The sequence below is a fragment of the Poecilia latipinna genome, unplaced genomic scaffold (genome assembly GCF_001443285.1).
Source record: "Poecilia latipinna isolate Pla-1442-1.1 unplaced genomic scaffold, P_latipinna-1.0 Scaffold1449, whole genome shotgun sequence".
Classification (NCBI taxonomy): domain Eukaryota; kingdom Metazoa; phylum Chordata; class Actinopteri; order Cyprinodontiformes; family Poeciliidae; genus Poecilia; species Poecilia latipinna.
In genome coordinates, this window is record NW_015114065.1 from 6,565 (window position 1) to 27,549 (window position 20,985).

Here is a 20,985-nt window from a genome sequence, read left to right on the forward strand (position 1 = left end):
TGGATGGTGATCTGATAGAACGCGGCGCTATCTTGTGATGATGTAATGAGGGTAAGTCAAAGCGTAAATAAGCTGAATACACAGAAGCAGCAGAAGTTGTGAGCGATTTCATCATAGGTTTGAGCGATTTGTCTCCAGGTTTGGAGGAAAACGATGGATGCAGTGATAAAGAAGAGGGGGCTGGCTCTGATGAAGGACTGCAGCCCTATTTTTTGAGCTGTAGGAGCTCCGAGTTGTTTGTTTCAGAGTAACTGAAGATAAGATTTGCTTCTGCACATTTCACAGCTCTGAGTTCATCCACCATTTCACATATCCGGCACCTTTTGACCTTTAGCTTGAAATGTTTTGGCTCGTTGGTGCCAGTTGATCCAAAGATGTCAGCCCCAGTCAGTGAACTGATGCATGGTCGTACGCTTCTGTTGTTGTGGAGCCCAAGAAGGTCCTACTGGGAAATGTGGCTGCATTTGCAATGCAAGATGTCATTTATCACGTTGATATGAAATTCAGGTTTAAAGGTTTCTTAAGGTAAAATAGCAGAAAGGTTTCATGTGAATGTGTCCTGTTGGAACTAAGTAAAAGGAAATTTGCTTTTTCGTTGCTATTTTAAGAAGAGGGGAAATATATTTCTTTATCTGGCTAGATAAGATCAAGACCAGATAACACTGGATGTTTTTATCATGTTTTATCATTAAACTCCCACCTTTGTTGCCAGGATAATGCATTACACGCAAATATATATATATATATATATATATATATATATATAAAATTAAATAAAGCTCGCAGTTTTGTCTTTCTTGCTGCCTAAATATAATAGTCATTGTTTGCTTTCACTATTTAATTCCTCCTCCTTTGTGATATTTTTATCATTTGTTAGGTTAATACATATATTTCTAATACAAAATATATTAAAACACTCAAACTTTTCTGGATTGCAAGTTTTCTCTGGAGTCCTCAGGCTAATAAAAATGAACCTATGGATTCTATCAACTTCAAACTTGGCACTTTAAAAAAAAAGATTTTTTTCTTTTGACACGAAAAAAGAAATCAGAACAAGTTTCTATGACGGCTTCCGATAATGTGAGCTTATGTTACCCAGCATGTGAAGATGGCATTAAAGTGTAAAATAAGTCAGCGTTTCTCTCCGCTCTTTCAGGTCCCGTAGCCGTGATAAGTGGTGAGGAAGACTCTGCCAGCCCTCTTCATCACGTCAATCACGGGATCATCACGCCGTGTACTCTGGATGCGGGACCCGACGCAGTCGTCATAGGAATGACTCGCATACCTGTGGTGGAAAATCCCCAGTACTTTAGGCATGGACACAACTGCAACAAACCGACCACTCGTAAGTCTGTCCTGTTGACTCTAATCCTCAACTCCAATGAAGCCAAACAGCGCAAAAATAAATATTTCTTCACCTTGAACTATTCGAGCAGATATCTGTACAAGTAAAGGGGACCTAGAAAAGAGTTCTGCATTCTGTATGTGTAAATCTGGTGGAAACATGTCAATAGACCAGACATTTTCATTGAAGCAAGCGATGCTTCTTTGTGGTTGTTCATTCATTTTGAATATTATGTCTTCCGGTTTGTGTTAAATGTTCATTAGAAATTGAAGTTCATTGATCCTTGAGGATGTGTTCTTACACGTTTATGCCATTACCATCATGTTACTTGAAAATGATCTCAAAGGAACAATATTATCGTATATTACAATAACTTCTGGGACAATTTATAATCCAGCAAAATTTATCGAGACATTTGTTATGTGTGGTTTTGATTCATTGAGACTACAACTACACTTTTTAGATTTTCACTTCACTAGTAAGTTCTGTTTTCTATTGGCGTATGAAAGAAAAAAAAATCCAAATTAAACAAATATATATTATAATCATGAAAAGAATTGTGGAAGAATCTCAAGGGGTATGAAGGCGCTGTCCGTTTAAATCTGCTGGTCGTCTTTCCCCAGTCGTCTATCAGCTGTGTGTGTGTTTGCTGTCCTTCCACATGGCCTGGTCCCAAAATGTAAAGGTCAAAAGATGGAGTGACGGAGGGGTGGGGGGTCTGGGAGTTGCTGACCAAGCCACAATCAGTTTAAACAGCATAAATTCTGCTTTCGATGCAAAATGCATCACAGTGTCTCGTTCCGTAGATGTGTTGTTTTGTTGAGGTGACCTGTCTGGATGCCAAATGCTCATCTGAGAGACGCTTGACTCGCACATGTTCACAAACCTTAGCAAGACTAAATTTTACTGTCACATATCAGTTAATTTTGCAAAGTGTGATCATCATCCCAAGCCAGCAAACAAAAAAAACAAACCCCATCAGTTTAGTCTCAGCTGCAGCTGTGTCTGTGCGGCTGTATGGCGTTAGCCTCGGTTGGAGAGGTGCCAGACTCTTTATGCACCTGGGTGAAAACAACCTTCACTGTTCCAGCGACTAGTGTTTATATACTCGCAGCCTCCCCTTCCCCAAATCAGCCACCCTCCACTGGGACTCGTGTTCCAAGTTGGGGAAAAGACAAGACCACTTTAAGGCCTAATTACTCCCAATTAGATTGGCTGCTCAGGAGAATCAGCAGAAAGCAACTGTTCCAGCAGCAAGCCGCAGCCTCACTCCTGCTCCTTCCAATCAAACTGCCTGTATTTTAAGGGTAAAGACTCTCTCCTCCATTCTGATCGCAGCAGGATTCCTCTTTTTCCATGACCTGCCCTGTCCAGATTGGACCTGGCCCTATCTCAAAATGGCCGCACATCACGCTAACAAAAGTTGGCCTCTGGGTGTGTAGCCAATGAGAAGAGAGGAAAACCCATTTAGAGGTGATAAATAAGTGACGGGTCTTATGCATTATGAATTGCATGAATTTTTAATGTCCAGCCGTTGACTGATTTATAACATCTCATGACTCGGACAGGAGATCTGATTGTGGGGCTAATGAATAAATGGCACTGGGTAGGAGTGAAACTTTCCCCCAGTAAATGAGCATGGAGAATTAAAAGTCAGGTCCTGTGTGTTCGGTGCCTTAGCTTTGACCTGGGCCTTCTCTTTTCTTTTTTTTTCTTTTTTACCCTTGGATTTAATTCTACATGCATGCACATAAAAGGAAATCGTAGGAAATGAGCCCTGAATTCATCACAAGGTCATAATGGCCACTGCTTTCTGCCACTGGCTAAGAAAACATCATTCACTGAATACGAATGCCTTCTTCACCCTCAGGACATGCACACAAGGAAGGGAAGTTTCTCTGTGTATCCATGTGTAAATGTGTGCTGTGTGGGTGTACTGCTGAAAATCTATACAAGGATGGAGGCGTGCTGTCTGTGTGCCTTGTAGGTATAAAAATAAGAGGAAAAATGATCTAATGTCACCTTATATTCCTTCACTGCGTCTATGATTTGATGTGTCAGGAGTCTCTTTGGTGTCCTTTGGTTCTCATTGTCCTGCTGGCCTTGCTCAGCACCACTCGCTTGGATACAGTATGTCGACTAATACATAATGTATTCATTAATTTACTTGAAAGCTTCTTATCCGAGAGAATAGCATGCTGCTAAAATATACACACAAGCGCAGTGGGAGTTCAGGTCGTACAGCTGTGACGCCTGTCTTTACCCGAGTCCATCAGGACTTCGCTAATGCGATGGTGAGACTCTTGTTGCACTCTGAGCATTTAAGAGATCATCTCCTGGAATAGCAATGAAGAGGTAAAATGCTGCTGCTGCTGCCATCCCCTTTCAACATAAGAGGTCAGTACTTTGGTCATCTGAAATGAGCCGTTATCACCAGGCATTGTGTGGTGGTAGGCTGCCTGAGACTTGACTTGGACCAGTGGTTTAACGTCTCAAGGCTTATACACTTGTGGGCTAAAGACTCGTATCAAGTTTAGTTCAGAAAAGAACTAAACTTGATACGAGTCTCTAACCCATTTTGTGTTTGACGGGTGCTGTTTTGTTTTTTTTGGCCCATACCTCGGACATCAAGTGGGTGACACTAGATGTCCGAGGTATGGGAGGAAGCTCAAATGACTGGAGTTGGCATAGTTACAAATATTTTCACCAGATATTGGACATAACATAAAACCTGTTGGATGAAAGTCCTCAAAGACTGAACTTGCGTATCTCTGGTCTGAAGACTCGAGACTTGACTTTGATATGTGGTCTAAAAACTGAAGGTTTGAGTCGGACCTTTGGCTGAGGGACTAAAAACCAAACATATCCTGATGGTTTTACCAAACAACACTTGATTTAGACTTGAGGGGTTGTTTTGAAAGGAAACTTGTATGTAGGCCAAAGGCCACAGCCCTGCATTTGAGTTATTATCCAGTGATACTTAAGGATTGTGGGTTATCAATTGGTCATAGCAATCTATTCATGTTAACTCTGGCTTCATAAAACCCCACTTCATAAAATTTACCTCATATACAGATGAACAGAGTTCAGTTGAGGGGTGAAAAACGTGATATGAATTCATGACCTACAGCAATACTTTGTTGTAGGAAGGTATTATATTAATTCAATGAAAAATGTTAGTTTTGGTCACTAGACACTTGAAACTTGCAAAAAATAAGCATTTGAAACCTCAAAGAGCTATAATGCAATTAACTCATCTCTTTTCTGAACTATTGTGTTTGACGGTGACTGTGTTTTTTTTGTTGTTTTTTTTTTCTTTACGAGTTGTAAAAGGCCGTTTCTGGGGAAATGTTGCCGCATTAGCAAGATAAAAGCACAGAAGTCAAAGGACAATTCTTTAGCCTAATGATAGATCTATATCTAGCTAGATCTGCTGTCTCCCAGCAAATGTCTGTTTTATCACCCAGCTCGCGATTTTAATTACAGAGTTGTCCCACCCCGCTGGCGAGTATTACACAATAGCGTTTGATGCTGGAGAGTACCGTAAAGCTTCCCATTATATCCATTTTATTGGGGATATAACTCCTGGGCATAGCTCGGACAAACCTCTCCTCTTTGTCCCCTTTTACTTCTGCTGAAACAGAGACATAATTGTGCTCAAGGTGATGTTTTTGAAGATTTTAATGTTCCCAGCAGAGACAAAGAGTGACTAATGTGGCTGCCTGAAAGCTTTGTAAGTGAATGTAAATGGGCACTAGATTGATTGAAAGGCAGTTTTCATGTTCCAAGGCTATGATTCCATAAATTATGGTCTGATTAAAAAAATAAAAAAGATTATGAAATAAAGGACCCAGGAGCCTGGCCTGAATTCAAACACTTTAGTTTGGACTAAAAAGTCCTGAGGTTTCCCAGAAAAACTCAGACATTAATATGTTTATGAACAGATGGCATAAATTTGGTATTTAAATAAAAACTGTTATATGGTATTATACACTTGTATAACACAATTGTTTTAAATTTGTGTGAAAACCTGTGTGAAAGACACAAACAGTATACTAAAGTGTTCACCACACTATGAGGCTGACGTACCAAACTGTGTAAAGACAATACAAGTTCATTTACTTTTAGTTTTAAAGGGGCAGTGTTGTGTTTTCCAGGCACATATTCCCATTTAATAGCACAATCATCTAACAATGTTACTTTCAGCTGTTAGAAAAATCCATATCAAATATGATTTTAAAGAAATTTTACTTTGTAATTTAACACCTTGAAATTGGGCCTCTGTCTGTTTAAAAACTCCTGCTCTTTCTGAAACTCCGCCTTCAGTCATAAAACATAAAACTGAACTGATATGCGAGAGTCATAACATCACTCCGCCATTAACGCTTTAACAACATTTTTCCCAGCGCTGCTCCAGGACGCAGCTCGTACAATGAGCTCACCAGTTCTGCCAGGTGTTTGCTAATTGCTGCTGGCTAGTCTGAAGGAGCTGAGTGGGAGAGTCATGATGCTCTGTGAAGTGGAAGCTTGGAATCTGCAGCTCCAAAGAGGAGCTGCATCTTGAAGGCGGTGTCAGGGCCAAAGAGGCGTTTTCTATAGCTAAATGGTTGCTATGGGAGACTAAAGGATTTTTTTAAACATGCATGAAAGAATCAAGGCAACACTCCAGGTATGTTTTTGATAAGATGTCAAAAATAGTTCGAGAAGACTTTTAAAGAAACTCCCTGGAGCAGCTAGTGTAAAGTACTTAGTGCCTAAATGTACTTAAAGCTTAAAGTTTAATCCAGCAGTAACACTGGGGTTATGCTCAGGGACAAGCCGTTGCCAAAGGTCCCCAATGACACGTTTTATCTCCATATTCTATTAAAGCTTTTGCATGGAAGCACTCAGTGTTTATTATTAGATATAAACTGATTTTAATACACAGAGAGGGAAAGTTCTTATCTCTCAAGATGAAACTTGGGGGGGTTATGTGGTGGTGGAGGGGCAAAGCATAATCCATGTATTGAGGCCCTAGCTCTCATGCCGGTGGTCGCAGGCTCGATTTCCAGCCTGGCAACATTCGCTACATGTCTTCCCCCTCTTTCCTGTCAAACTACCTTCAAATAAAGGCCACTAGAGCCAACAGAACCTTAAAAACAAAAACGCTGGTTCCTCCAATACTGCAGGTTGCGAACACTAGGAGCTCAGGAGAACCAACAGAAAGCTATTCTTGAATGTTCCTGCATTTCAGACTGAAACACACAAAAAAGAAGTGTCCAAGTTGTTTATGCAGTAAAAACAACTCTGTATGTGATGTAATTATTCAATTTATTCAGCAAATTTCAAACCATTGGTGAAAAAGACAAAAGGAGCTGATAGTCAAGGATCTTTCATAGCTGCATCACATTTGTGTGAAATCGAGCCAGACTCGTTCATCTTAAATTTTATTAATTTTATTAATATTGCACAATTTCACAAGGCATTTCCCAATTTTAGATATGATGAGCAACAAAATGCACAAATAGGCTTTTTAAATTTTTTTTTATACCTTGTTCTACATAAAAAAAAGTCCTCTAAAACTGAACCGTGAATCCAGTTCAATATAAAAAGGATTCAAGTGTAAAGTTGCAACCAGGCAAAATATGAAAAAGTTCAAGGAATGATTCTTTAATAAGGCACTGTGCAGTCTGAACTCAAACTCTGAGTGGCCCTGCAGTGAAACAGCAATTAGCCAAGAAAATGTACATTTTCTCAATATTCCATTTGAACTGCCACAGTCAAAAAAGTGACCTACTTAACGGTACGGTTACGCAACCTAAAAAGATATTTGAATGGGAAAGTGTAGAAAAGAATATCTTCATTTAACACCAGAGACACCCTGCTCCTGTGAATATAAATAAAAGACGCAAAATAGCATTTTATATTTAAGTAAAAATAATCACTGGGCTTATTTCCTGCCATTTTTTTCTAAGCCTTTGTGAACAAAACTAGAGCTACAAGACAGAAATTGGGCAGGAGCAGCAGAGGCTCCTGCAGGCCGGCGTTCAGCCAGCAGGTTAAGAAGAGATGCCCGCTGAGAGTCAACAGTGAAAGCTGTCCCTCATGTCAGAGTTTCCCGTCGATGCCAGATGACGCAGAGCCTCTGAGCTGCTGAGAGTTTGATGCCAGAGGCTCTTTTTTATGCCATCAGCTGCTGGATGGGTGCCTCTAATCTAACTATTATATTCACCTCCTATGGCGCCATAGGCAAGCAAAACCACGGTGCATCGCAGCTTGCCCTTGTAAATGTGTTTCACTTTAATTTATTATGTGACTGTTACAATAGCTAAGCAAAGTGGGAAAAGATGACTCGGTTATTTTTAACAGAACATTTTGTTTTTGTTGATTTAATAAGTCGGCTCATAAACCCATTAATTGCGACTCCTGTCTTTTTTACTGTAATTCAGCCTTTAAAGGTGTTTTACAGCATTTTTTGTTCTTTTCTTAACTTTATTTTTCTTAATGATCATTTCGGCTGTAAACTTTTACAGGAACCCTTTTCTTTTCTGAGCCAAGTTTAGTTTTTTGGTTCTTCTCCTACTAATAGCATTTGCATAAGCTATGTGAACACAGTGCTGCTCCCTGCATGTCTTAACAAACTGATGAAGTAAATGGACGTTAACCGTGTCTCTGGATGAGAATTTGGACCAGAAGCCACACAGTGACAGACTCATTGTACACAGCTCACACACACACACACCTGGAAGCTGTAAACGCACACAAACACACAACCTTGGCAGGTAGTCGGAAACAAAAGCACATTCAAATAGACGCATACACAGCAGAAAAAGTTGGCATGCATCTGTGGTGAAATGCAAGCACACAAATAGACACGCGCACACACACAGAGGGACAGAACAAAGCCCTCCAAACATCTGTTCTCCCCCAGCAGCCTGACCTGACTAGCTGAGTAAATCTCAGTGCGGCGCCGTCTCCCCCTCTGGGGACAATGTTTGCTGGCATCGAGGCCTCAAGTGAGCCTGGACAAATGAATGATGCTGAGCTGCGGGATAGAGATTTAATCTCGGGGCTTTTCAGCGTGCCACTCTGGGTAAATAGGCTGCAGGATGTAGCCCGAGTCCGCCTGCAGAGGAAACTGAAGGTTAAAGTAACTTGTCTGCGCCACTTTCAATTGGCATAATGATGGCTCCCATCCCATCAGTGGAGTGGAACAGGGTGCTAGAGGCTCGTGTTAGAGGCTACGACAAACACGCCGGATGAATTATTCAGGTGAGAAAGTAAAGAAATTGGGACAACTGGTGCAAACATAGAATGAAACAGGCTTTTAATGCAGCAGATTTATAAGTTTGAAAGTTCTTTTAGCGCTTTCTGTCAAGTAAGCTAAACTATGTCGTTGCATCATTAGCTGCATTTCCATTGACCATAAAATGGCACAAATTGGCTTTACAAAGATAAATTTGCTTAATGGAAACACTTATGCCTGTGACGATAAATTTTGATGGAGAATAAATTGTCCCAGAAGTTATTGCGATAAACGATGACATTGCTGTTTTGATACGATTTTTGAGTAATATAATGTTCATGGCATGATAATCCTAGAACACTTTCTGAAATATCAAGAAACTTTAAATTCTAATGAACATTTGACACTAGAACTGGAAGACATTTTAAATATCCACAATAAATCAAACAACAAATGAGTTTTTGGTAAAGAGAAAAACGAAAAATCATGCAAATGGAGATGGTTGAGTTAAATTTGAATTATGTGATTAATTTTATTTCTAACTACGACTGGCTTACAAACACTACTCTTAAAAATAAAAAAAGCTATTTTCATGAAGTTTTTGCTCTAGGCTGAGGTGGTTTAAAGGTACTGTCCATCAAAATTTTAAAGAAATATGTAAAAAGCATATTTTTTAAAGTTACACACTGCAGCTTTAATACTTTAAATATATATAACATTGAGATGCATCAGCTTAACACAAAGGTGACAATGAGAAACTATATATAAAAATTGAAGAGGAAACCAAAAGGAGAAAGAAAGATGGATGCTGTACTGTTAGCCAAAAAGTCTCTCTTCCTCATTCCCTGCCTGTTTCTTCTATTTTATTCATTATCCTGTTTATTTCACCCAGAAAAGCTTAGGGACAACAGCAAAGACAGGAAGAAGAAAAGCCTTTATTTGAAAGTTTGCCGCACTGAAAACATCATCTTGTAAAGTTAATCATTCAGTTAATAACGAGTGACGGGGAATGCAATGATCTTCGGTCTGAGGTGACATTTTATTTTGTATCCTGTAAACGAAGGTTCAACAAAGCAGCACGATCGGAGACTGGATTCAGCTGGGAATACAGGCTGGAGACTCTTCACACTTTGGGAAGCTAAGAAAGTGTCAAAGACATTTGCCCCATCAAATCCTGTCAGAACACATTCTGAATTAAAATGTGCAAGTGCAGCCTGGGACATCAGAGTTTTAGAGGATCAAGCTTTTGACAACAGTGATGTGGTGGAGTCCCTGGTGGGGCTCTCACTCAGCAAAGTGGCTCCAGCTTCTGCAGACGGCTATATAGACACACACATTTATACATATAGCTTTGACACAGTCTGTCAGAAACACCAGAGGAACAGGTGACGCTTTCATGATTCATCCTCCCAACATGTTTCAAGCAGATGGTGATGAATATCAGAGAGGAATGGCATAATGGTAAAAATGAAATCCCAGAGGAAGTCAGACTGAGCAGCTAATCTCTGTTCTGACTGAAGAACCGTTTGGAAAAACCCGATCAAGCATTTGGAGAATGTCTTTTGGCTTTTGGGCAAAATGTCAGAGTAAGATTTAGCTTAATAAATAATAAGCTAATTTATTAGATAATGGATACTGTGAACATGCAAAATTCCCTGTTTAGTAAAGCTGCAGTTTGTAACTTCTATAAATTGTTTTTTTGTTCTTTTACATATTTGTTAAAATTATCATCATGTTGTGATAGTCTAATGTAAGAAAGATAATTTGTGAGCTGGTTCAGCACAACGTGGCCTGCCATGAAGGCTAAGGCTACTTAGCATAGCCACTGCAGAGAAACAGTTTTCCTGTAACTGTAAGTTGTTTCTCTGCCATCAGCGTATGAAACATGAAGATGATTGACAGCACTAAGACCCTCCTCCTGATTCTGATTGGTTGTTTTTGACTGGGAGCGGAACATTTTTGTAATTGGAGGAGTTGGAGGGTTTGATTTCTCACCACACTGTCACAACTCGGTGACAGTTTTGACATGGGGGAAAAAAGACACATTTGTGTAAAAGTTACCCACTGCAGCTTTAAGTCCACTAACGTGAAATTTAATTTGCTTAATTGTAAAATAATCAAAAAGCCTGTTGGAGTGCAAAGATATTTTGACATGTGAATCTAAAATGATTTGCTACATGTTTCTAAATGTACAAAACAAGCTAAAAAAAGAGATGAAAAAAAGTATTTTGCTGTCATTTTAAATGATGAAATGATGAAAGCTTGGCCTTAGAGTGTAGTTCACTACAGGTGGCTAAAAAACTAGGATAACTACATTTATCCTAATTTACGTTTATAGGGATAAGAAAAATACATTTGGTGGTTACACGGGTAAATTATTTGAAATTGTGTTGTATTTGTTAGGGTTTTGGATTGTTTTCTTATATTCTTGTTTGGTAATTTATATAAGAAGTGATGTGTTTTGGGATTTATATATTGTGATAAAATAGTTTAGTTTGTAGGACAGGCATAAATATAAACCTTGTGCTTCTACCTTTTCAGTCAAGTTGTTTAAATTGTTGCAGTGTCTTGAAGAGCTGATGACTGACAATAAGACTGAATAAATGAAAAAAAAACAAAAAACAATTAAATCTGCTTCCATTGTGAAATAATTATGGATTCATATACAAGTAATATTTCCATTTGATGTCCTGTAATCAAAGTCCATTGTTGAATAATTTCCCTATTTAATAGCTTCTTAACTTAATTGCATCCCTTGACTGTTTTTTTTTTTAATATAAAACAGCAGATTCTTCTGAAACGGTGACTAAAAAGGCTCTTATTTAAGCTACATGCTTCCCTGCAATCACTTCCAAGGCATTCCCAAGCTGCTGCTCTCAACAAAACATCAACAAAATCATGTAAATGAAGGAGTCTGTGCTGGCATCTCAACAAGTCATTCAGTCAGAAAGAACGTCTGCTTTCTTGTCTCTCTTTTTCACCTGGCATGAACTTTTTCTGAGTAACGAACAGCAAGGGCAAGTCTGAGCCTCTGCATACCTGAATGAAGACACTTTCACCGATGGATTTGCTATTACACATTTAAAGAAAAATGCTAGCTTTGTATTCTTGTAAATTTAGCCTTTTTTGTTTTTGAGCAAAGGTAGAATTTGATGTCTGTCTGTATGCTAATGTAACATTTTGTTGTCAGATCCAGCAGCACTTTCTCATATTGTGCATTCACAGGTTTTAGTTTTTGAGGAAAGAGAGAGCATTTAGCTGTCATCAGACGTGAATGTTTTTAGTGTCGGCTAAAGCTGTGGACAAATATGTTTCTATGTTTGTTCACAATCTTATCTTGTGTTTACCATTTTAAGTAATAAATGTGAGTGCAGACTTGTTTTTGCATTTTGAACTCTATTCTAAAAGCAGCATTCCTTTACAATTATGCACCAGGTATTCAGAGTTTCAAGACGTCAGTTCTGCCATATTTAAAATATTTTTTGTTGAACTTTTTGTTGTAATTGATTGATGGATTTCTCAAATCAAATAAAATTTCTCTTGATTTTTTTTTTAAACTGCCATAAGCTTTAGTCCGTCGTACATCAAAGTAACAGTTTCTCATTCTTTCCAGCAAATTGCAAATCATTTAGGACAGGCATCAGTTGCTTCCAGATAATTATCTGCCATTTTAAATCATTATCATTTGCTTCTTTCATATCAATAAAAATGAACTATACATCCTGAATAGTCCTTCCATCTAAAACTAATAATCCCCATTTCCTTGCTTGAGTCATTACAAACATGTTGAAATAGTTCTCAAAATCTGTCACCTTTATGCATTTCTTTATCATTCTTACAAGAAATTTAAGAATGTCTGATGAACCTCAGCTTTCACTAATTAATTAACCAGGTTTTGTATATTTTACTGTTTTAAGAAATGCACCAGCAGTTGATGGTGATGTGAGAAATGCAGCAAAGCTAGTGAAAAAACTTAAAATCTTCAGTCTGCAGATGTTCATGGGATCATTCCTCATGTCATTGATGCTTTCGTATTTATCATTTTTCACAATTTTCGTTTGTTCAGATCACTTAGTGTTGCTGCAGTAGTTCATGTAAAATGATTCTGAAGCTGCTTCTTTCACTGTGGTGGTGTTTGTTCCACCATGTTCTCCACAGTGACCAACCCACGCGTGCAGTCAGACTGATCTGAGCGCATACATCTCTGTGAATGAACAATAATTTGAGGTGTCTAAATTTCTTGCTGTATTGAATCGATTGATGAGCTTTACATACTTTTGTTTTTAATGTTATAATTACAGTTTTTTATGAGCTTGACTTTTTTGGTGTCCCTTTGTGCTCTTGGTGCTTCATCACTGATGTGACATCAGAGTACGTGGCTAAAATCATGGAACCAAAGATATGTGCCCTACAACTCATTAGCATTCATTCATCAAAGGTATTTCCTCTATATGTGACTGAGCTTTGTGTGTCAATCCTTATGCAGGCTGTCTAAATACAGTCAGTGGCAACGATTTTGAACACCATTATCTGCGTGGTCTTATTTGCATCAGATTCTGCAGAAGATTATATTTCTCTCATTGGACGATAGATCTAGTGCTGCTACACCTGCTTGTTTGCTTTCTATTCTACCCTGGGCAATGGGTGTATGACTACGTCCTTAGATGTATCACAAATCGCTCCACCCTCGTTTCAATGTCATCACCTGTCCCTTCTGATTGTACGGCGTATTGAAGACATGTAGATCGTGGATTGACGGTCTGATCTTAAAGGGGCTGTAAATAGACTCCACCAGGCTCCCGACTGCCACAGACTCATTGCAGATACATGAGGTTACCTGTGTTGTAGCAGCAACTTGACAAGTGAAACTCTGGAGTTTCATTGTTAGCATGTCGCATTCATGCTGCATGAAGGCAACGTAGCACAAACGGATCCTTTGGTACGTTGATATTGATGCGACACATTGTTGCAACAGATTGATTTTTTGATTATTTTTTTTTGTGGTGGTTCGTTTTTCAGTGATACACTTGAACTTTTCATTGATAGTTTAAGTCAAACAGAGCACAATCAGCAGTTCAGCGACACTAACATAGCCAACAGCAGCAGCCAGCTGCTACTGTCTCAACACCCAACTAAACTTTACCCTAACAATCAGACAGGCTCTCATGTGTTTGCTGGTCTTTAGTGGAACTTATAACAGTTTGATATTTACAACGCCTATCACCTTAAAGGTATTATTGGTTATTGTTGTGGATGCGTTTTGTAGTAGTACTTTGCACGGCCATTTAACATTTTACACATGGACTGCCGATCACACAGCTGATGAATTGCCTGCGTCTACCTGGCAACAGAAACTGATGTTGGTGCAGAACTGGGTTCATCCAACTTAACAGGAAATTCTACACATATCAAGTGGTTTGTTGCATTTTTATAGAAATATCTTATAAGTAGGGTTTGTATACAAGTTGGGTAAAAATAAGTTTTTGTTTCTTTTTGTTTTGTTTTGAGAATAACTATAGCTAGGACTTCTACTAGACCATTGTAAGATCTTAATTCTTTTATCAACCATTCAGATGCAGATTTTCTACTTATACATTAACAAAAGTCTAAAATACCTAAAAGACTGAACAATGATCTCTCCACCACTTTAATTTATAGTTGATGTAAGGTGTTCACAATATGATTTTTCTCCTTAAAAATCTGCAATTTTTCTTAATTTTTTTACAGACTAGCAAATGTTGAAGTGTAGAGATAACCAAATTAAGCAGCTCGGTAAGGTCATATCTTAACATCTATTATAAGAATTTATCATTTTACAGAAGAAGCATTATATTTACAAACCAAGAGTACACCAAGGTAGGCGGGGTTAGGCCAGCAGTCATTAGTAAAATTGTAGGGAGCTCAAATAGAAGAAGATTAAATGGTCTTCTGGAATGGATGCAACACCTCATGTGCTCTAAGTGCAGGCGCATAAATGCTTTTTCAGAGTCACTACATTAAACGCTGACTGCCTTTAGCTCGTGTGCAATTACCTCCTCGATGACATGCTGTCCATCACACGAGTCCGACAAATGAGTTTGATTTAATGAAAGCGAAGAAGGCAGAGATGGAGGACGGATTAAATTACCAGATGTTTGCCGCAGATGTATTAAATTTTATCATTCATCAAACAAAGAAAGAAGAAAGAAAAAGGCACTTATGGTGAGGATAATGCAGTCACATTTCAGCATATATGCAGTGATACCCCACAAAATAAAACCTGTTAAAGATGAAACTAAAATGTAATTTTTAAATTAAGATGAGAATAAATAGGAACGACATAGAAATACACTTTAGGGCTACTGCTATTTTATTTTATCTATCTTGTAATCTTCTCTATGCATATATATTTTTCACTTCAGCTAGCTTTTGTAGCAGTCAGTGGTTGGTTTAAGTAGCTTTTCCTTCTAAAGTGTTTCGCTGCTCTCCCACTGCGAGTGGCACAGTTTAAAAATTAAAGCGTGTCCTATCGATGAACCTGGACTGTCTAATTACAAAGTCGGTAAATCTAACCTCTACACTATGAATCCTCTCCGCCTGAGGGAAGAATTTGGACATAAGAACAACAGGATAAAACATGCAGTGACATTTTAGAGAAAGATGTTAGACGGTATTGTGTGGACAGATTATGACTGCAGGCTTTGGGTGGAGGGGGGGGGACCTCATCAGTTTATATTGTGTCTCCACTGATAAGTCCCCACTTAGGTCTGGGTGCACACATAAAAGAAGCTAATTCTCTTCACCGAGAGCTGCTACGAGTGTGAGACTTTGCATGGATACGCTGCGGCTGTTACTCGGATCTTTCTAGAAAACGACAACGCTGATAAAACACACTGTTAGAAATTAGCATACAAGAGTGGCGTGACAGTTTGCATGCATATCAATTTTGGGTAGATCTCAGTTAATCTATCAGAGTACGAATAAAAGAGAAAAGACAATTAAATTAATGGCAACTTTTTGAATTTATTAACTCCACAAAATTAAGTACATTCTAACCAAATAATGTAAATTTTCTCACTTGTTTGGTCCATTAGCATTTTTTAAAATGTAACATTTTGGAGTATGATCCTTCCATCTATTGACTATATTCCTTATCTATATATGGTGGAGTGGAGCTGGTGCCGGCCTTCCTGCTAATATAGTTGATACAAAGTGTAAAGAATTTCAATGTTTAACATTTAAGTTTCCATTTGGCAACACTGGTGCCGTTTGAAAAGTAGCCATGTTGTTATGCATCTGGTAAAAATGAAAACTGACAATTTTCTCAGGAAATATAGCTCCACACTGCAAAAACACAAAATCTTACCAAGTACTTTGGTCTAGTTTCTACTATAAATATGTTAGTTCACATGAAAAAAGACAAAACTAACTTACAAGTAACTTTTTAGCAAGAAATATGAGCTTATTCTTGGTCAATAACTCCTTAATATTGATTGAAAAAGTTCTTGTTCCACTGGCAGATTATTAAATTTAGAACAAGACATTTTTCAAATAAGTGAATAATATGTTAATTAAACTAGCACTTTTTCATTAATATTAAGGAATTATTGACTTAAACAAGCTCCTATGTCTTGTTGAAAAGGTACTTGTAAGTTAATTTTTCTCACTTCAAGTGTTTGCAGTTTCTTCCAAGACCACATGTATCCTCCCAATATTCAGAGGTTTTTACCCAAATCTCCTGCGTCCAACTTTAATCTCCAGCAGTGGAGTCTCACGCATTGAGTTTGTATAGAGACCCTGGAAGCTCAGTGTATTATTTTTTTAATGGAAATGCTGTATATGTTTTCCTCTAGTATGATTGCCGATGAGAACGCCATTTACAAAATCCACTGGGACTAAATCAGTGGATAATAGGTTGCTATGGAAACCAGATAGCTTTCTAAATAATGGTGAATTTTAGCTGCTTCTGGCTTTCTTTGCCTTTTTTCTGCTTCTTCTCTTCGTTTAGTATTTATTTCCTGTGTCATTCCAATTTATTACACATGACTTATTTATCATGTCATGTGATAAATAAGTCACATGACATGACTTATGTGGACTACTTGTGTTGTCATGGATATCTTCCTTGATTTTCATGCCCACGGACCGATTAAAAAATATATTTAGTTAAAAATGTTAACCTGCCAAATACTCATTTCCTGTGGTTAAAAAAAATCCACACTCAAAATAGTTAGAGAAATTCTACTTTAGTTTCAGAACGATTTCATCCCTACATCACTTTCTCTGTTGCTAAGCATCATATTTTCAGTTTTCTCACGATTGCCGTTTTGTAACGGAGATAAAGCTGGAGTTACTGTATGATGTATTTGTTGTGGTTTTTAACCTGGAGTGTGGTTTAAGCTGTGTGTGCCCTTATGAGTGCAGCTCTATGGAGCGACTGGGCTTTCATGGTAAACCTACAACCCGTCATGTTTTATTCAGTGTCCGTCCCAAACAGCAGCTCTGTTCACAAGCGCTACACGCATCCTTGTCTTTTCCACAATCTGTTTCCTTTCTTGCTCTTTCTACCTTTTCCTGCCAAGTCACTTACTTGGTCATCTTATTCCGTGGCGGTTTTAAAGGATAATCAATAAAAGAAACGGGCCTCCATTCTGGAAGCACAAACACTGTAAGTAATGACAGCTGGGAATGAAAATAATCTAAGGCCAGGAGCTAAAAACGTAAAGTTTACAGCGCTGTTCCTGCTGCAGTGAGTTATCTGGGCAGAAAACTTGAGACTTTGTTTTTTTTTTTATTATTATTTATTCTGCCAAGCTTCAGCGAGAGGTTTTAGATGTTAGTGGTAAAAGTTTTACAATATTGCCTTCATGCAGCTCCACAGATCCGATATTGTCGCTGTGTTTATTTGCATTGCAAACTTTTAAAGTCTCTTGAGCTTTCATGTGCCCGGTATTCTGTCTTAAGCAGCTTCAACGTGAGATCAAAGATCCACTGCATCAGACACTCTGATCTTTTCTCTGTCTTCTAGTCCTTGCCACCAGGGGGATAGTTGTTGTTCATTCTTCTGTTACCCTGACATGACTTGTCCTGTGTTTCTTCAGAAATGATAAATGTTTATTTTGGGCTTTTAAGTATTTATGCGTTTGAACTTTACAAGGGGCTGCTGAGGTGGTATAGCAAAAAAAAAAAAACACCACTGAATTTCATATGGTGGTTTTTCTCGATCCAAATCAGTTCACATAGACTCAAATACATCCAGTGAACCACAAAAATTATTCATACCCCTCTTAGTTCTGCATATAAAATTGTTTTCATGCAACCAAGAAGTGCATTCCTGATTGGAAATCTCAAACGATACTTCCTTCTTGGTCTGCTGCTGCTTCATAAAGGGTGATGATATAAAGCTCATTTTACCACTATCCAAGTATTTATGTGAGGCTTGGACCTTGGTATTTCCTTTTTGTTGTTGTTGTTGTTGTATATGTGCCATATTGTTTTCATCACAGGTAACGGTTTGGTACAGATGAGTGAAACTTGGGTATTCCAGATGTATAATGATCCTAAAACACCTTAAATTGGTTTGGAAATAAAGGAGGAGCAATAAAAGAACTTTAACTTTCTGCAAGTGAACAAAATGAATAGGCTGCAAATATCCAGTAAGAATTATCCCAAAACCTCATAGTTGCTTCAAAAGCACAATCTTTCTCTTGCGTGTGAATGTTCCTTCAACACATGAACATGTTTGTATAACATTGAGCTTTTTGGAGTAGAAAAAAGTCTCATGTAGTTTCAACTCAAACTAAATTCTTGTTTTAAAATGTTGCTAAAGTGAGTTGTTGCGTTATCATAAAAGAGAAGACTTTGAACACATTGTTTTGTCACCTTCCTAAAATAATGGTCTAAGTCAGTCATTTTATACCAAAAGTGATTTTTGCAACAAAAAAGAAAAAAAGAAAATTTCCAAAAGATGTTTTAGGAAGGTGACGATTAAAAGCTTAAAATCAACATGACGTTGAAGCTCAGGATGAGTGTAAGTAAATATCTGTGTATTTACGGTTCCTCTGTCTCCTGTTTCAGTCGTGCAGCATATAAAGCGGAGAGACATCATCCTGAAGAGGGAGTTGGGTGAAGGGGCGTTTGGTAAAGTCTTCTTGGCAGAGTGTTACAACCTGAGCCCCACCAAGGACAAGATGCTGGTAGCTGTCAAGGTACATCTTCACTACTCGGTTGTCAGTGTGTGTGTTTGTGTGTGTTGGAGTGAAAAAATGTGTCCAATGTTGCTATGGTGTCCGAAGAGTTAAACACAACCAGATTATTTTATTACATTTTGTTGCTGTCATCCAGAAATGTATCTTCAAAAATGGAACTTTTCTCAATGTAAATTCACAGTTAAACCAAATGGTCTTTTATATACTGTTCATCATTAATGTAGCCACAGACAGATGTGACGAGTTGGATGAATGTAGAGTTACAAAAACACAAATAAAAAATAGAGATGCAGTGTTTTGGAGTAGAATCTGCCCCCTCTTTTTCTAAATGGGGTAGTCAGATGGATGTACTGCAGTGACGGTTTGAGTTTGTGTTAAATAAATAAACGTTCCTCTATCATCCTTCAAGGTTGAATAATTTAAATGTGTATAATCTTCTTACAAACAATGCAGTCGGAAGTCCTTTTCACAAAACAGCTCTGTCATAACGCAGCAAGGCATTTTCGAACCTGCTCATCAATCACCTATCAAGCTGACCGTGTCCAATAAACATGAGATTTTCCCCACCTAAGGAGATACGGAGTGAAACTTAGCAAGGTGAACTGTGTTCACCGTCTCACCGCCCCCCAGTCTAATCGGTTGAACACACCAGGCATAGACATTATTTTCTACTGTGTAAATAAACCAGCCTTGGGTTCCAGCGGTCTCCTCTGTCACACACTTCCGGCTGATCCCATCAGGTGTGTGGTTAATGGCAAGAAATGACGGACATGACGCATTTCACCCTCAAAGTCCTGGTGTGTCTTTGCCTAAAATCTGCCAACCAGCTGGTCGGAGAGACCATCTGTCATATCAGTACAAGTACATCACACTCTTGAGCTACCAAGCCGGCAAACACTTCCTTAAGTCTTCTGCTGCAGGGCCCGTCGCTGTCTCGTTTGATGGATTAGAGAAATAACAGCGGCGGGTTGACAACAACTCTCGACACAGACCTTGTCCTTTCAGGAAACACACACAGATGGCAAAAGGCATGTAAGTCCTTTAAGTGTTAATTGGGGCCGCAGACTTTCTCGTTTTAAATTGCGCTTCTTGCAGTGATAGTTTGTTTTTTCCTTCCAAGGTTCATACCTCGGTTAACAGGATTAACAGGATGGGTTACCAACAAATGGATTGTGTTCTCGCTCATGTAAGAGTTTGTGTTAACTTACAAATGGCAACACAGCCAATCAAACAGCAGCTACTTAGTACATTTAGGCATCCAGGTGTGGTTAAGACATCTTGATAAAATACAAACTGAGTTTTGTAATGAGAGATAAAGGATTTAAGTGATATTGAACGTCACGTGGTTGTTGGTGCCAGATGGGCTTGTCTGAGTATCTCTGATGCTCAGACATAAGACACTCTTACACAATTATCTCCCCAGTTTACAGAGAATGGCCCAAAAAAGGGAAAAGCGGTAGTCATGTTGGCATAATCTCTTTTGATTGTCAGAGGTGATTGGGTAGAGTGGCAAACAAGGGTTAAAAACAGCAAAGGTAGCTCAAATAATCAACTGCTACAATCAAGACATGAAGAGGCAAAAGTCTGTGTATAATTCACACAAGCTCATCAAAATAGGACAATAAAATATTGGAAAAATGTTACAGCGTCTGGCTTGTCTCAATTTCTGCTGCAACGTTCAGATGGTGACGTCAGCAACAAGAACATTTTACCTCAATGACACTGATGCTGGTAAGGTACCCATCTTCGGATGTCTATATCCAGCATGCTAATAGACTACTGCATAAAACTCAAATCATCTCGAACTGATTTCTTGAAAAGCAATGAACTCCAGTTTCCTCCACTCTCTAGATCTAAATCCAATAAAGCAGCTATTGGATGTGGTAGAACGGAAGATTGGTTGATTTATGATTTATGGATCGTAATGCGAGAAATGTGCAGAGCTGTATCATGTTCATATGGATGAAAATGTCTGAGGAATGTTTCAAACCCTGCATTGAATCAGTGCCATTAAAAATGCAAGGGGCTCTGAAAGTACAAGGTTGTCCAGCCTGGTTGTGGCAACCAGTATCTAATAAAGTGATCTTGATGCTCTGGTTAATATCAGCCATTTAGCTAAGTTTAAACACAGAGTAGAATAGGTTTTATATAACCAGGCCTGCTTTAGTAACTGTGTTTTCACTACAAATGGCACAAAACACAATTTTGCAATGGCGGTGTTTCCATTA

General features: G+C 38.4%; 1 protein-coding gene across 1 annotated transcript in view; it reads left to right on the plus strand.

Moving 5' to 3' along the window:
• Positions 1-1,131: 1,131 nt before the first annotated feature.
• Positions 1,132-20,985, plus strand: part of LOC106962684 (NT-3 growth factor receptor-like) — a gene marked incomplete at its 5' end in the record, with an annotated part of 59,688 nt that continues 39,834 nt past the window's right edge. The window contains 2 exons of the mRNA XM_015057253.1: positions 1,132-1,345; positions 18,627-18,757. Coding sequence (XP_014912739.1) covers positions 1,132-1,345; positions 18,627-18,757 — 345 coding nt within the window. The remainder of the gene's footprint in view (positions 1,346-18,626; positions 18,758-20,985) is intronic.